We start from the raw sequence: 17,780 nt of genomic DNA on the forward strand, positions 1-17,780 counted from the left end.
ATCAGAGATTCACCCCCGAAAGAATCCACTGTGTCCAGAGCAGTTTGCGGCTCAGTGTCGGGTGGGTTCCAAAGAAACGTAATTGAAATAGACAACGATTCGACGAGTTCACAATGAATGTCTCATAGCACAGTGACACAGAGAATACAAAATATGGACCGTTCGCAATACGGGATGCAATCATGCCTTCTAAATTATGTAAAAGGGGTTTGCGAGACCAGATATGGCGGCATATGTGGTTGCCTACAATTGTCTCTTACGGTGTAACCGGCGCACTGCATGGGCATTTTATATTTAACCGTGAATGGGAGCTGTACATCTTCCGGCAATCATGACGGCCTCTGCACAGTTTCTCGATGTTACTTGTAACCTGCAATGAAAAGTGGTGCCTACCACAATTCATTCATTCTCTAAGTAGGGGCACAGTAGTGCTAGAAAAATACATTTTAACGTTTAGTTTGGTTGCGTAAGCGCGAATCCCGCAGCAGTGCAGATGTCGTCGAAGGAAGGCTTAAATAAAAGCTATAAAAGTTTTGATAAAAACCTAAAGCAAAGATTTCACTTGCATTAGATTTGTAAAACTGAAAAATACACTTCTATGTAATTGGTTCACAGGAAGGGAAAGGCGCAGTCTCTGTCACACTTGCTCTGTGGACGCCTGCACCGCGCCGTAACGGAAGGGAGGAATGTGGGAGTGAAAGGGGAAAGAGAGAAAGGGGAGCCGTAGTTAAAATTAAATTGGTTCACAGGAAGGGAAGGGCGCAGTAACTGTCACACTTGCTCTGTGGACACCCGAACCGCGCCGTAAGGGAAGGGAGGAAGGTGGGAATGAAAGTGGACAGAGAGAAAGAGGAGCCGTAGTGGAGGGCTACGGAGTAATTTCGACCACCTGGGGATCTTTAACGTGCGCTGACATCGCACAGCACACGGACGCCTCTTCGTTTCGCCTCCATCGAAACGCAGCCGCCGAGGCCGGGATTCGATCCCGGGAACTCCGGCACAGTAGTCGGGCGTCTTACCACTGCGCCACCCCGGCGGGGCGGGAGCCGTAGTGGAGGCTACGGAGTAATTTCGACCACCTGGGGATCTTTAAGTGCGCTGCCATCGCACAGCACACGGACGCCTCTTCGTTTCGCCTCCATTGAAACGCAGCAGCCGAGGTCGGGATCGAGCCCGGGTACTCCGGTATGGTAGTCGGGCGCCTTACCACTGCACCACCTCGGCATGCACGCGATTTTTCACTCACTAGGCCGCCAGTGCAGAACAGCGCCGGATATTCTGCAGGAGGAGGTCTTTAACGATATATTGTAAAAATGGGGAGCCTTGCGACTGTAGGCTAACAACTAGGTGTCAGAAATGGGAGGCAGAAATAACTTTTCTATTTCGACATAAAACATAATGCTAAGGATGCACGCAAAAAAAGGATACGACTGGCTTAACAGAGGCGTACATCTCTAAATACTGAGAAAGCGGCAGTAACGGAGCAAGGGAGGAACAACAACCTAAGATAAAGTCAAAATAAAAATAAAACAATTGGACAATCTAAATGCTACCACTGAATTCTCTCGCAAGGAACTAAATAAGTTATAATGATAAAAATACGGAAGTACGTAAAGGCGGAATATACACATTTAGTCTCTGACGAAAATGCGCAGGAGGCGAAATTGCTTTGCGGATATTTAGTGTACGTCCTATTTTCATTCTATTATGAGGGCAAGGCTGGTCGACGAACACTTCATTTCAAGGCAAAGTCAGTCTGCTCGTCTGTAATTCTCTATGCCGTTGTCCCTGACTATCTGCTATTACTGTATCTCGCGTTGAATGCGGGTGGTATGGAAAACTAATTCATCATCCAAGACGTATATGTCTAGCTCTTGGTTGAGTCTATTGTCTGGCGCTCATGCCGCATATAATATTGGAAAGAAGTTAAGTCATGCTTTGTTGACACTGCAGTTTTGTACCGTGCTTAATGGGGCTGCCCCAACATGCTCAATCCCGTGATATTTGCAGTGTTCTAGGATGCATCCAAACATAGTATGTTGGCTTATCTTTTGAATGCACATGAGATATTTAAAATTGAGAATTATGGTTTTAGCCTTCCTTTGACAATGATTACGGAATTGGCAGCGCATGTTTAGGGTGACACAACATGCACGATGATTGAGGAAGTTCTGCACAGACGTTGCGAATGTCTTCCCAAAGAGCAAGATTTGGAGAAGCTGCGCGGTACTGCATTGCATATTTCATACGTGAACTGGGGATATATCCCCTATGGGTTTAGTCAGTGTGCCAGTTAAGAACCAAGCCGTCGACCCCTATAGTAAGTGTCAGGTACCTTGCGCTTTCTCTGTTCGAAAGCTCATTTGGGCACACGGTTCGTTAGTGGGGTAGAAGACGGCAGCGAATGACACAAGAAATCTTTAGTCTTGTATTGGGAAGCACGTCCCCAACCAAGAACGCTTGTAGCTTTTGCTCAAACTGGTAACTTGATACGATGCGAAGTATCTTTTGGGCCGATTATCTTTTCATCTTACACCTGAGATTAGGGTATCTGGATAAATAGAATGGTATTCATAAATGGCATGTAACTCACTCTAACAGTTAGCAGCAGTGCGCCAGTCGTCGTTGAGCAATGATAGCTATAGCATAAAAAAAAGGTCAGGGGACATTTAAGCTCGCCCCGCCGGGGTGGTGCAGTGGTAAGACGCCCGACCACTGTGCCGGAGTTCCCGGGATCGAATCCCGGCCTCGGCGGCTGCGTTTCGATGGAGGCGAAACGAAGAGGCGTCCGTGTGCTGTGCGATGTCAGCGCACGTTAAAGATCCCCAGGTGGTCGAAATTACTCCGTAGCCCTCCACTACACCCCCCCCCCCTTCTCTCTCTATCCACTTTCACTCCCACCTTCATCCCTTCCCTTACGGCGTGGTTCAGGTGTCCACAGAGCAAGTGTGACAGATACTGCGCCTTTCCCTTCCTATGAACCAACCAACCATTTAAGCTCCCTCTTCAAAGGAGTGACTGTTAATGACCCCCGACTAAGAGTCCTCTTGAGGATCCACATTTACGCACAGGGTCGTGCATTCTTAGTGCAAACAAGCGTGCTCTCTTCAGGCCGCCATTGCCTTCGATTTGGCTAGTCATTGAGGCAAAGTCATTAACTATACGAAGCTCCGCCTACTGGTCGCTTTGAGTCTGCGCCGCGTTGCTTCGATCTGCGGCCGCCTCGGAGCTGTGAAGTAAGCATGCTTGTTCCAACTAAGAGTGGACGACCTTGTACATGAATTCTGTCATGCGCCTAATCAGTAACTCATTCATTTGAGCATCTATTGTATCGTACATTATAATTTGCCAGCAATCGAAACTTCGTTGGACATGCTAAAAACAGGGATTTATGTCTATATCGTGCGGTCACATATAATGTGGAAACTTACGTTTGGTTTGGTTTGTTTTGTGGGGTTTAACGTCCCAAAGCGACTCAGGCTATGAGAGATGCCATAGTGGAGGACTCCGGAAATTTCGACCACCTGGGGTTCTTTAACGTGCACTGACATTGCACAGCACACGGGCGCCTTGCATTGCGACGTCAGTGCACGTTAAAGAACCCCAGGTGGAAACTTACGGACTTATGCTAAAAAGTATGTATGAGATAGTAGAGAGGACATAATAAATGGTTTGTCAATGAGCGAGTAGCAAATCGAATAGACGCGAACGAGGATACAGAAAGTGAGTGGGCAGACGTGTGCTATTAGTGGTGCCGTCGCGTAACACCATTGGAAGCGGTGCTTTGTGTCCCTCAACTTGTTTGACATCAATTGCTGATATTAATTAAGCTTTCACTCCTGCGCGTATGTGTGTTATAGGAGCCGTACCGTTTCCACGAGTATATGTTAAGCTAGTCGCGCATTGATAGTGAGATTTAGTAGGAAGAAATTGCACCGGTTTTGAAAACTGTTCAAGCCCCTCCGTTGGGGCTTCTGTTTTTTTTTTTTTTTTTTTTTCATAACGCAAAATTATTCATTCAAAGTAGACCCACCGATTTGTTCTTTAAAGATTTGACTAACCAAAACACACTGGCCACTATCGTGATTGTCTTCTCTACGATATTTGCTTTTCCTAATTATTAAATAAAGCAATTAGGAACGGCCTATCAATTTTAATGAAAAGTGAGTGAATGGGAGTTGAATATTTGCGGTTAGATAGCAGCGAAATGACCAGATGCCCTAAGCGGCAGTGCTTTAGAAGTTCTCGATCTTGTATTTAAAGACAGGAGGAAAATGTTGAAAATAACACTAGTTTTTCTATATTTCTAAAGCTATCCAGAAAGAACGGTAGGACTAAAATCTGCTTGCTCATCTTGACACTTTGAACAAAATAAAAAAGAAACCACAAACTTTGGTCTTTAGAAAAAAAAAAGGACATAGTTTGATGCTTTCTGTTTGTATATTTCACCATATTGAAAAGGACTTCGCAGTCTATGAGATTGCCCTTAGTGACAAGCAGACTGTTTTCTAGCTCTTATATTCAATGTGGATAAACACAGTTAGGTTCTTTACAAAATTTGAACCATGTTGTCTAGGTCCGACCAGCGCCAAAGCTCTTGCAAGAAATCAAATTCTTCTCACGCAAATTTTGAATGAGACGATGCACATTTTAAAACACTCGCAAAGTAAATTTTAGCATTCGGGACATAAAAAGGGGCCAGAAAGGAACTTGAAATTTCTTAGCAGTCGAGTTGCTTGGCGAGTATCATTCACTCCAGGATCTACATACGGGTTACAATCTGGGTGTTTTATCTCAGCCGCAGTTTACCAGGCGAGTGTTTGGTCGCGGGTTAAGCAACTCGCTCATTTCGATCTCAGATCTATGCGAAAACATACTGCACGGCGTGTGGGGTAAAAAAAACAACCGCCATCGAGGGCTAACTTTCTTACTCGCGCTTCTGCGAGCGAACAAGCTAGCGTGTGCAACGACAGAGCCGTTCTCAAGTCGCGATAGGCGTCGAGATCCGCATCCGCTCGAAGGAAGTCGGCTGTCCCTGCCGCTCATTATGGTCTCCCGCAGGAAACATGAAAAGGGGCCGATAGGCGAGCACCCGTTGCAGCCATCATGCTCAAAAAACGCTCCAGGATTGCATATAGCGTTAAAACGCGTACGGTACATCAGTGAGAGGAAACAAAAGCGAAAGGAAGGGCAAGACAGAGAGAGTGGTTGTTACGACGATGACGACAACCGCGGACGACGACGTCTTGACACGTGATCGTCGGAGGCGACGGTAGTAGAAGACGTGCCGCCGGCCTCGACCTTGCTGCATTTGAGCCCCGGGCTTCTCTCGGGGAGGTTGTACTTCGGGACAGCTCTTCACTGGAGGCCTGTTGTCCTGCGGTGTTGGGATCGAGTAGCAGAGTGTGCACGCTTCTGGGGAGACATGGCGGCGGCTGCCGTCCCTGGACGGCTGTCCATTGGGGTCATCCTTGTCTTGACCAGCGTCACCTTTGCCGGTACCGAGGCCAGGAAGGGGTAAGCGTCTCAGAGGACGGAAGAAAGCAGTGTACCTAATGCTTGCCTTTTACTTTATTTCTCAAATTCTTGATAGAGGCCGTCATTTGTATTGTAGACCAAGTTTCATCAATGATGAACAACGATTGTTGCTTTATTTAGGGTATAAATTAGAAGGTATTGCAGCGAATAGAACGCTTTCTAGCGACAGCAGGCTTTCATTTCAGATATGTATTTCATCTCGTAGGTGCGCATTAAAATAAATAGATCCTTGCACACTGCATGATATACGGGCAGTCCTATGTTAGCATTTTGGGTTATGCGACTCCAAAAAACGCTCAGCTTTGGAAACAACGTTCGATTCTATGAGTTTCTTGAGGGTATAGCAGGGTGCAGTACACTAAGTTTATTGAAGACTAATATACATTATCTGTTTTCGCCAGGATTCCTTCAACATGGCACAAATTTACCAATTTTGCATAATTCCACAGCAATGTTAAAAAAGAAAATCATGCATCACGTAACCGTCTGAACTTCGACAGTTTTTACTCCAGCTGGACTGGAAATGTGCTTACGTAGCTGCATACATGTGTGTTGAAAACACGAAAGTTGTCTTTATGCATACTTAAGACCGCCTTACTGCCGAAGTCGCAATATCCACTCAAGGAATTGCCAAATGCCCGGAATGTTCGAACTGAGAATGCCTCAAAGCTACGCCGGGCATTCTGATTAAGTAGCATTAGTACAGGAGATTGCCATTCTTTTCTGTTAGTCTTCAGCATGTCGTCCTCCAGGCCTACCGACATTTTTAAGGGGCCCAGATGGCATTGACATACCAGTTTTGACATAACGCGCTTTTCTTTCGATTGGTTCCACGCAACCGTGCTACAAAAATGACATTTCTCTGATAAATCAAATTGTTGAAGTAGCAAGGCCAAATCCTTTCTGCACAACGGTATTTGAGAAATGTGCTCCTTTTCTCCTGTTCAACCCTGCAATATAAGCGTGCTCTACTGGGATGGCAACAGAAAACATTTTATATCTCTTGAGATGCATTTGTCTTCGGTCCAGCTCCAAATATTATTTGACATCATATCAACCAAACGTCTTCGAATAATCTACAGAAAAGAAATTCAAATGGAAGGGAAGTAACCATATCATGCACAGGCAATGTGAGAATTGTAGATAAGATCTGAACTTCAGAAGTGTCAACTCTAATGGTCATTTCACTGCAGAAATTCCAAATACTGAGGCGCACCTTAACGAAAACCATTCATAAAGTTAGGTAACAATGCTTTCTGAATGCATGAAGATCATAAAGCTGCTCATTACTACGCAGGTGCATATGATAAGTCAAAAGAAAAATAAACGCTGTTGAATCATTTGTTGTTGTGGCTGTAGGAAGAAGGAAACGAAAATGCACAGGCCTGCTACTGGCTCTGTAGCTGAGCGACCTTCGCTGCCTCGTGCGGAGAGAAGACGCGCGCCGCAACAACAGCCGTCGTCCACCACAGAAGCAGCGGCGGGTGCGATTACGGCCTGCAACAGATAAAATTCGCTGGCAGGCTAGCCCCGCCGCAGGCGGCTGTGACCTACCTGTCCCAGCCCTATCAGGGCCAGGAGTAGCCAACCTGCTGGCTCCTTATTGCACACCCGAATCATTTTTCAAAATTTCATTACGAGCTAGGTTTTGGGAAAAGGAAAGCGAGTTAGACTTTAGGGCGGACACCATGGCATCGTGGACACCCACACTTAATTAGGTCAATATCACTTGAAGACCAAATTAAGCGCTGCGCGTAGTCCGGCTCTACCTAGTATGGTCAAGTTGTCGCTTCAATTGTAAGTTGGCTTATAAGAAAGGAAAGGCGTAGTATCTGCCAAGGTCACTTGAAGGTCAAATTTTATAACACACAAAGCGTGGCTCTACCTAGCGTAGTGAAGCTTTCGCTTCATCAGCTGCCTGTCGAGGGCTCCAGGATAATTTCGACCATCCGAGGATCTTTAATCTGCACTGACATCATTTCATACGCCCCCGTGTTCGAACGCGACCGCTGCAGCCGCGAGGAACGCAAAGGCATCCGTGTGTTCTGTGATGTCTGTGCAATGGGAGGAGGGTGGCTGCTCCTTGCACTGCAAGGCTGGGACAGGTAGATCACTGCCGCTTAATTGCGGCAGGGGTTGCCTCCTACCAGATTTGTGTCTGTTGTAGGCCGTCATTGCACCCGCCATCGCTTCGGTGGTGGACGACGGCTGTTTCGACACGTGTCTTCACTCCCTCTTCTTTTCCCTTTCTTCTCTACTTTCTCTCTTCAGTCTGTGCGAGGCAGCGGAGGTGGCTCAGCTACAAAGCCAGTAGCACGCCCGTGCATTTTCTTTTCCTCCTTCCTACAGTCGCAATAACAACAACAATGTCTGTACACGTTAATGATTTCCAGGTCGTCGAAAGAATTCGCTAGGCCTCCATTACAGTAGCTCTTTTTATTCTTACATCCCTCCTTACTGCCTTTCCTTACCGCGCGGTCAAGTGACCATCCAGAAGTGTGACAGTTACCTCGCCTTTTCTTCACGTGGTATGCGCTGTTGTTTTGAGATGGAGTCACGCCGTTTCCATAGCGACCGCCATTTGTTTACAATTCCCGGAATAACGCGACCTTGGCGCAGCTGAGCAGAAGAGCTAACGCTCTAAAAGAGATCAAAGGTAGCACGCTCCCTTGTCTCCTGCATCTAGCAATTTATTTTGTCGTTCTGTTCATGTCCTCAATATCATGATTATTAAAATATTCCTGCAACCATAATCGAGTCTTGCTTCGAAATACAAAGACTCTGTCTGTTAACAACGACACTGCGAGCTGTGTGAGAATTTAGGACTCCATGTGCCTTCTCAGAAATCATTCCTCATACGTCCACGCAGCTTTATTGATATTCGGAAATACGTCCTTGGACACTACCGCTCCTTTATCGCCGGGGCGTCCTCCTGTTATCAAGGCGCTCAGCGTGCTGGAACATTTATCGCTACCACATGCCAGTAGCTGAGCGCTTAATCGGATGTGAGTTTTCCGGCGACAATCTAGAGAAAGCGCCTCATAGTAGCGATAACGTTTCTACGTATGGTGACAAAACCGTGAAGAAGTCGAAGACACAGATACGAAAAAACCTGAGCAGTGAATGAGAGTGCGGAAGATGCTTTAAAGCGAATTGAGTGACAATGCTCCAGAATGGGGTTTTAACCAACCCACATGTAACGGATGCAGTGGGTGAAAGGGACCATACCACGTGGATAGATTATAAGAGGACAAGGGACCATACCACGTGGATAGATTATACATGCAGCAGTGACAGCGTGGTGTATCATGGTCCTGTAATTCACCAGTCATTCGAGTTGTATATGTGTCTTAATGTCACACGAGTAAATCGCAACTCTCTCGAACTTCCTTCCTATAATGGACCATTAGAGAGTTCCTCCCAAATGGAGTTGTCGCTGTTTCACACGGCCAACCACAAGCTTTCGAGAGGGGCACAGTACACGCTGATCACATTGTACATGCGCATACACGATTCAGTTGAGAACGTCTCAGATGTTTTACCTACTTTTCTCGAACATCTAAATTTATAAAGGTTTTTTCTTTCAAAATGAAAATTCTTTGCACTCAACTTTACTAATACAGCGCTTTTTGTGGGCTTGGTTGACCACAATCTGCTCCTACTTTCAGTGTGGACCTTAGCCTTTCTATTCTATTTTCTCCCTCTCTTACTTAGAACAATTTATTCGGGATTATATAGTTTATATGTATAATGTGTCGAGGTAAAATATTATACTTTCTATTAAAATAATATAAACGCTAACGCTTAACCTCAAAATTCAGAAGCAACTGTCACTAAGATGAAGAGCATTGCCTTCGCCTGCTCGAGGGAGATGAGCGAACTTTAGATTGAATCTAGGAACCTCGCGAAAATTCCTTTCTTAAATTGCTGTTGTGTAACTCGGCACGCATCTCCATCTGAATACAGTCGATCTTGGCTCACAGGAGTTGAAAGAACTTCAGCTGCTGTGTGTTCGTGTGATTTGGGTATTATATACGAACAATTATTGGTTTCCTCTGACTTATTAAAACTAATGCAATTCTGCTCAGCTGATGATCAGAAACTTGAAGATCTTCTACTCCGTGCGGTAACAGACATCAGGCAGTATCTGCAGTTTTTTTTTTTTGTTTCAGAACAACGTTACAGACAGCTACTTAAAAGAGCGTAGGCGGGCGGTGATGCAGTATACTTCAGGTGGCATTCTGAATATTCTGGATTTACGAGTTGTACACACTAAGACATCGTGGGCGGGCAACTGATAGAAGTGTTGCAAAAGGGTCCGGGTGACAAAGTAAAAAGCTCCTACTGATAACGCGATAGGCAAATTAGTTTTCTGTTTGTGAACTGTCGTTGAGAAAAATAAAAACACAGCAGCGCTTGGCTCGAAGTTCAAATTGCAGCTATAATTATAATGGTTTTCATATCAATCACTTTTTTGCCGACCTGCATGGAGATTTTGCTCCAGGAATATCAGAGGTGGTCACCTGGGCTCAATATTAAGGCCACATGTAACATGTCGTGCTTCCACTCCGATAAAATTCATCATAAATAAAAATTTCTGCAAACATTCCTCTCGTCTCATTACACAGGAATACTGAACTCCAGGGATGTGTGAGAGCGGAGGAATTAATTCATCTTAGGCGACTGATTCCATGAAGCAGCTTCTGAAACGTTTGGCTCCGTGGTGAGGGCTGGGGTCGGGAACAGTTGTCTATCAAATATCCGTTTATCTTGACGAATACTGATGAAAAGAGGGAAACGGATACTGCAGCCAGCTAGAAACATTGTCAGTCAGCGTCACTTTTAGGCTTGACAACTTGACAGTGTGAGAAACAAGTCTTTTCTGAAGTATTTTTATGAGTGTGTCTGCTATTACGCATATTTGGAGAATTCATTGAGATTTGCGTTTGACAGCATTGATGCTACGAACCAACCTAAAGATGCCGGTAAATATGTTTATCTTTTTGCAGGTTGTTCAGGAGTATGAGAAAACTGTCAGGGATTGACCCCGTTTGTTATTTTCAGAGTTCATATCTCTTTCATTGCGAATTTATTTATGCACGATGAAAACAGATCCTTTGGACTAGTTGACATTCCCGCATGAAGTCTGACTAAAGGAATGCAGAAGTGCTCTATATTCTTTAGTCAGCGCTATGCGAGTCTGTTTTCGTTGACTGTGCATTTCGCTTTCTTCTCGCTCCTTCTTTCTCTCTCTCTCTCTCTCTGTCTCTCTGGCGTGTCATCAAAGGCCTGGAGGACTAAGGTCGAAAACGGCAGGAAGTACTAACCTAGCTAGCACCCCGCAATAATCTTAATCTTGTCTCGACGGACAGTCTCAAAAACCTCATGCCAGTCTTGGGGATCGCCCTCAATAACCTCATAATAATTCCGCCTTTGACTTATAGCAAACACGGACTGTCCTGTCTGTGAACCTGCCGAAACTTCAGTGTATTGAATAATTTATAAAGACCTCACGTTATTCACTCTAGTGGATCTTTGGTGAGACCCACTTCGTTGGTGAGACCAACTTCAATCTCTTTCCATTGGTTGCACTAGTGGCTCTCCGCCCCCCCCCCCCCCACTACCGCCCTCCCCCCTCCTTCATCATGTTAGCTCCGCTAGTAACAAGAAAGAACTTCTACCTCCACTGTCGGCTTTCACGTGTGCAAAACATGAATTGATCTCATGCATTTCGAGCTCCTGCGAAATGTGATTCCATTTGTATAATTCAGAAAGTAACTTTGTCATACCACGTGTAATGCAATCTTCAGCTTGCCATTAGAAACCCAAAAAACCTTCAGACACTTTTAGTTTTTGTGGCTGTACGTAACCATGAACAGAGTAACGCTTGAAACTCGGAATCACCGCAGGAACCTGGGATGCTGTGCACGCCGCAGCGTCTTTTCATTGTAGCGGAACAGGCCGACGTGAGCACTCGAGGCATTTTTTCGGTCCCATTTTCTATTCAAGAAATGTGTTCGGAGAATATTTTTTATTTTGTTCGAGCACAATATCGCCGCGCATTTTAAAATTTCTCAAAATGACAAGTTAAAAATATTTCCTTTCAGTTGCATCTTTTGTATAGAGGATGGCATTATGTGGCATTAATTACGGTCGTCAAGGAAAGCTCAGCTTGTGCCCATGCCAGCATCTTTATCTATAGTTGATTTCCCATGTGTGCAAACAATGTTCCAGCTAAAATGTGCGCCAGACTTCTGCTTCTCTCTCCTTCGTATCCGAAATGAAAAGAAAACTGCGTGCCTCTTTCTATGCTCTCAACTTTATCGCTGTATGCGCTTTAAGATTAGTCTAAAAAAGAACGACACTCCCGCCTCGCTCTAGGCTAAGAGAGTCGGCCGGGATTAGAGAAGCTTTCACATCTCGGGTGAAGGCGCTTCATTAATCTGCAGTAACAGAGCTTAGGGGCAAAGAATGTACCGGAGACAAAACCTCTTTGGCGTAATACCCTTAAGATCCGCTTTCTCTCGCTGCTGAAGAGCAGTCACGAGACATGGCGTGGGAGGCGACTTAAGAAGATTGTCTGCTTTTGAATATGAGTGGTTCTTGCTTGTCCTGCCGTTTTATTCCATAATATTCTGGCACGCTTAAAATACTTGGGATGAGAGAAAGCAAAACTGTATTTGTAGAAAACCAAGAACAGGACAGCTATTTCCTTGAATGCTGGTGCCAAGAGAAGTATCTTCTTGAGTCGAGTCAGGTTGAGAGGACACAAAGCCGACAGATGATCAATCCATGCGGGCGAAAGAAGTACCAAAGAATTATCATTCTAAAAAAGGACCTTATAGTTTTATGAATGTAATCCGGAGAGAGAACAGGTGGAATTGTCTAAACGAATTTGTTAAAGCATCCAACATAAATCTCAGGAATGCCGGGATGAGGACGTTTCAAATTTCGCTTGGCGGGCAATAATCCAAAACTTAAATCTGTAGTGGTGTAGGAAAACGTCTAAATAGGCTTTACTTGATGCATGATGAATTCTTGTGACTGCGAACTGCTAATTTCTTTGTTTAATACACTTAACGGCCATTAATATTTGAATATTTGACTCCTATATGATACAACGCAGTATGTGTTGTAGGCAGAACAACAGGAGAAATGAATCATTGTACCTCCGTCCACGTTTTTCCGAACGGGTGGGGGTGGGGGTGGGGGGGGGGGGGGCAATTCGAATAAGGTATCTAAACTCCCTTGCACTTCTGTGCTTGAGCGCGAGCAATAAACTTCCGCAGCATCTCGGTTGCCTTTCTGGTAAGTATAGATATATTCAGGAAACGTACTAAATAAGCCACAACGAAAATAAATAATGCGGGTCTCTTGCGCCTCTTGATAACAGCATGATATTTGTTTCTTTTCCAGCATTAAAACGAACATCTACGGCCCGGGCGTCAAGAGCCCTGTCATGGAAAGGCTGGAAATGAGAAAAAACGGTAATTATTTAGTGCTTTCTCGAAGTTTACCGCGTGGTCACTGCTACAACACACGTCATTACATGAAAATGCGATAAAGTGGAAGTGAACGCTATTGCCTGTCCTCTATACTTACTTGTTTATGTCATTTATGGCCCTTGACTTTTATCTTCAGAATCAACTTATATTAGGACCATCGAAAACTGTTGTCATATCAGCTGAACTGCTATTATTAGCCACCAGCTGTAACGACGAAACTTGTTTGAATGGCTGTTCTCGCAAAACCAAGTGCAAATTTTCTGTGATAAATATAGCCGCGATTCTCTGCAAAATATACTTGATTTCAGCTGTTTTCAATAACGACCGTCAAAGGTGTGGCTATAGATATAAAATTTGAGATCCTTAACTGTGATCTCTTGCCCACCATATCTCGTTGACCGAGGTTCGTTTGGTCTCGCCGTTCTATAGTTTCATTTGGCCCAAACTCCTCCTCTGTGTGCGGTGGCCTTCAAAAGTTGCACATTTCAATCGCTCAGCATCTTGACCAACTTATCAAACGAAGTCAAAAAGAGGCAAGATTAAAATCAACAAGGATTGAGGGAAAACCACAGCTTTTTTAGCCAAAGCTTCAACACGAGTATATTTTGACCAAAAGCAGGTCATCTTATGGAAATGTTGATTTAAAATCTAATCAGCCCCTTCATCTCTGTTGACTTTGTTCGCGTCTTCTGAACATTCTTCTTTCTTTTTTTTTTTCTTGGCCTTTCTTCACGCGGAGGCCATGAGATAAGGGACAAACAGATGGCTAGGGCAGGTTTTGTCTGCCTTCGCTTTCCCTTGACCAATCGCAATAGTAGAGGTGCTACACAATGACAACCAACATTTCAATTTTAGAGGATTGGCTAGTAGTGTTAATTTTCAAATAATATTATCGGTCCCTCACCAGTTTGCATTGCAAATGTTGTTTACTACAATTTGAGCATTTCTTCTATTCTAACATGTTCTCGCTATGTTCATTTTCTGTAGCTAGCGCATGGTGTGACAAGCCACCCAATCCAAATGCGGCGTCCACGAAATGCCAGATGAAGCCAGGCAGCATGTGAGTAGACATTTCTTTCTTCTTTTTTTATTATTATGGAGGAAGTACAAAATTCATTGTTTGAAAAGTGACCTCGATTTCTGTCTCTCGGATTAAAGCAATAATTTTGCTATAATTGGGGCATGCCGGTCTACAGACGTCGTTAAAGTTCGTTTATCAATTCTTGCCTGGTAGCGCTTACAATATCTTGTAAAAGGTATCTTTTTACGAGGCACAGCAAGTCGTAAATTGATATATATATATATGCTTCTTTAGGGGTGGTGCAATGGGCAATCAAAGCAACGCGTGTAAACAGGTTCAGCCACATCATCAACAAGTGTACACCTGTCACAAACTTTGACTTTGGTACCAGAGCTCTTGACTAATATTAGTAAACGAAACTCCTGTTCAGAATTTGCGTACTTATCAAAAACAGTTTTGGAGGAAAAAAGAAACGATTTTTTTTTCAAATCATGGGGTGATTGTTGGATGAAGTCTCTAGTCCGGTATGAACGTGGCTGCCACGTTTGTCCAGGCTCAGCCCACGAGGGCTCGTTTGTCTCCAAGGAGCAATGTGCACAGGACATCCGCACACCTCACTATAGCTGGCGCAGTCATTGTGAGACTTTCAGTTGGCTCGACAGATCCACATCGTACGGTGCAGGTCAGCCATCTGCGCTTATTACATGCATTTCGGGTTGAAGGACCCAACATGATGTGATGAAGTCGTACGAGCTGTTGTATACGCACTGTTTTGTAGGCTTCGTAGACGAACCTTTTCTACTTCAGTCGAGCCCTTCGCAGGGGGCGGACATTTTCTTCCAGATAGTCGCAAGTGTTGTTGTCTTTCCGCATAGGTGGCCAGGGGGCCGGATTGGGATGGAAGTTGAGTTTAGTTAATCCCACCTGTAGCATACAACAACTCAACTCAGTTCAATGGAATGGGTCAGGATGCAGGAGGGGGGGTCCCGGATTCTGGCAACATCGCAGTACGTTACATTCCTCCGATAGGCAAAAAAAAAAAAAAAGACAAGAACTCCAAGGTGGAGAGTGAATACGAAGTTCTAAGGAGCGAAGCAGTCAACGGGAAACGAAGAGATGCCACCTGTCATGTAAGTTAGCATTCACGTATGGCAAAAGCCTTCGGTAGCTAAAGCCCCTAATGCAACGATCATACTCGCCTGGGCTGTGCAGAGTGAAACCATTGGTTCATTCTAGGCACACATTTTTTTTAGCAAATCGAGCCGCGAGGTAGTCAATAGAACGTTTTACAAAATCGGAAAATAGAAGTAAGTTAGGGAAGATCCAGGATGAAAAAGTATAAGTGAGTGGTTGCCGACTATGGAAAAAAAAAAAACAAAATGCGCCTTTGTGAGCCTCAATTGAGCTTGCAACAACAAAAAACGTTTTTTTTTTTCTCATCTTGAAATCAAAGACAGTGAGCTAACGCGGGTATGAAATATGTCTAGCCGTGCTTGACAGAAGCGGGCGCCGAGTGCAGTCGTGGCAAAAGCGAAACCGGTAGCGTACGTAGGCGTGAGTGTGTGTGAAAGAACGTTCACATCGACTCGGTTTCCGACGTGCGGATACGCCATATCTGCGGGAAAGGCATGGCAATACGGAGGAAATCCAGCTGACGGAAGCCGGTTATTTTATAGTGGAAACATTTTTCTGCTCTTCCGTGGTTTTATCGCTACGGAAATAGCAACAGTGGTTGGTGCTCTGGTTGCTTTTGGAAGGACAGCTTATGGATCTTTGAAACGCGTTTTCAACGTCAAAGACAGACGGAAGAAGCAAAGGAGAATAAACGTGGGGCTCTGGTTGCTTTTGGAAGGACAGATTATGGATCTTTGAAACGCGTTATCAACATCAAAGACAGACGGAAGAAGCAAAGGAGAATAAGCGTGGGGCCATTAGAAACCTTTATATTGCCATTTGCTTCTTGTGCTCCAAACGTTTTAGGTACCTGCAGAATTCTCTTATAAAGGGACGATATGAGCAAACTGAAGTTCGTCTATATTTATCGATTACCGCACAGTAAGTACAGACGTAACTTTTAAGGAAAACTGTGGGTATATAGAAGTGGATAAAAATAGAAACGGAGTAGAAATGGATATCCATCAAGGCATGTTTTGAACGTAAACTGCAGTGTTTAAAAATTTGTCCACGCAATCTCGAGATACTTGGGTATCCCACCGTCAATAAAAAAAAAATGTGATTACTGAGTCGTGGTTTGTGGGAGCGATACTAGTTCATAATTAGGCAGAAAAGTTTTAAAATCTTAGTTTTTTTTTTCACTAATATCTGCATTACTTTCTGAGCGAACACATAACGTTGAGGAAGAGCCATAGAATTGATTTTAAATGTGCATATAAACTGCGAATAAATATTTTCTGTGCCGCATTACCCAGCTGACGCGCTCAGATGTAAACATGGTGTAGCATAACTGAAAATCACGTACACAACATGACAGGGGGAAGCCACTCAGCAAGAGCGCTCTCTTCTCTTTGTTCTGCTCTGCGCGGGATTTTAATTTATGCTAAACTAACGAACTATCCCAGCTTCATAATTTGGCGTACATGGTTACCAAGAATTAAGCTTTCGTGAATGGATATTCAGAAGTCCCAAGACCGCCAAGCCTGTGAGCATCTACGTGACGGCGCCACCATGCATGAAATAATCATTCACGTTCCTGTCGGTACCGCGTCGCTTCCGTGACGCCTATATCAGGTGCCCATGAAGAAAGTGTGACATCTGCTGCCACCCTATTTTCCTATAAACCAATTTATCTTTTATTCTTTACTTTCATATAAATGCTTGCTGTTAAGGTATACATAGAAGAAGAGCACGGCCTCCTTGCTTTCTAAGCAGGGCACACCAGCATTATCTTGCACCCAAGAACAGCCGTCCTCATCACAAATAAAAGTCCCACTCGGTGGAAAGAATGATACGACCTAATGCAACATATGCGCATCGTAATGTTGGTTGCGTATTTCGCATCAAGAACTATAGCTATCCTTTTCCATTGGATGTGAGGATTTTATCTTCTAGAGAACTGCTCCTGGAATGTAAAACAATAGTTTCTTTATTGACGTTGCTCTATTGCACTAGTTGCAACTTATTTAGACTGCATTTAAAAGCAGCCTGAGCAGTAGGTTAATATGCAGCGCAATGCGCTCCTTTAGTGAGACATGCAAACAATCGTAGGTGTGCCATTAATGGCTGAGGCAGTGATGACCTTCGGATCTAGCAACCGAAATTAAATATTTAATTCAATGACATGACTCACTCAGCGTGGCTACTCCGCTTTAAATGGCCCATACTAGTTTGTGCCAAGAGTTCAGTTCAACCGTACCTAAAAGGGAATCCAATTTATTTAACTGATTTTTGAAATCCGCCTAAAAAATCTTCTTTCTCTTACCCGCAGGAGCTGCACAGCAAACTGCATGACTGGCTTCCAGTTTCCGGATGGAAAGCGTCACTTAACTTTGCACTGTAACCTCAATACCCGCCAGTGGAGGCCACTAGCGCGTTTTCCGGACTGCGAAGGTACGCAGCCGTTTTCATCCAGTGGGCAGTGGTAGAATGTACAGGCAGCTCCATGATTAAAGGGAACCGTCAGTATTTCAACGTATTTGCCCCCAAAACCTTTGCGGCTTGCGGGAAATGAGGTGATATTTCCTTCGTCACTATCGCAA

The 17,780-nt window shown here is 44.4% G+C and overlaps 1 protein-coding gene across 3 annotated transcripts in view; it reads left to right on the forward strand.

Moving 5' to 3' along the window:
- The first annotated feature begins 5,293 nt into the window (after positions 1–5,293).
- Positions 5,294–17,780, forward strand: part of LOC146179546 (uncharacterized) — a 214,980-nt gene continuing 202,493 nt past the window's right edge. For all 3 annotated transcript variants that reach the window (XM_084579198.1, XM_084579200.1, XM_084579199.1), the window contains exons 1-4: positions 5,294–5,517; positions 12,955–13,025; positions 14,031–14,103; positions 17,510–17,631. In XM_084579198.1, the coding sequence (XP_084435324.1) occupies positions 5,426–5,517; positions 12,955–13,025; positions 14,031–14,103; positions 17,510–17,631 (358 nt within the window). In that variant the 5' untranslated portion in view covers positions 5,294–5,425. The remainder of the gene's footprint in view (positions 5,518–12,954; positions 13,026–14,030; positions 14,104–17,509; positions 17,632–17,780) is intronic.

The sequence above is a fragment of the Amblyomma maculatum genome, chromosome 9, assembly GCF_055883805.1.
Source record: "Amblyomma maculatum isolate TAMU_Amacu chromosome 9, ASM5588380v1, whole genome shotgun sequence".
Classification (NCBI taxonomy): Eukaryota; Metazoa; Arthropoda; class Arachnida; order Ixodida; family Ixodidae; genus Amblyomma; species Amblyomma maculatum.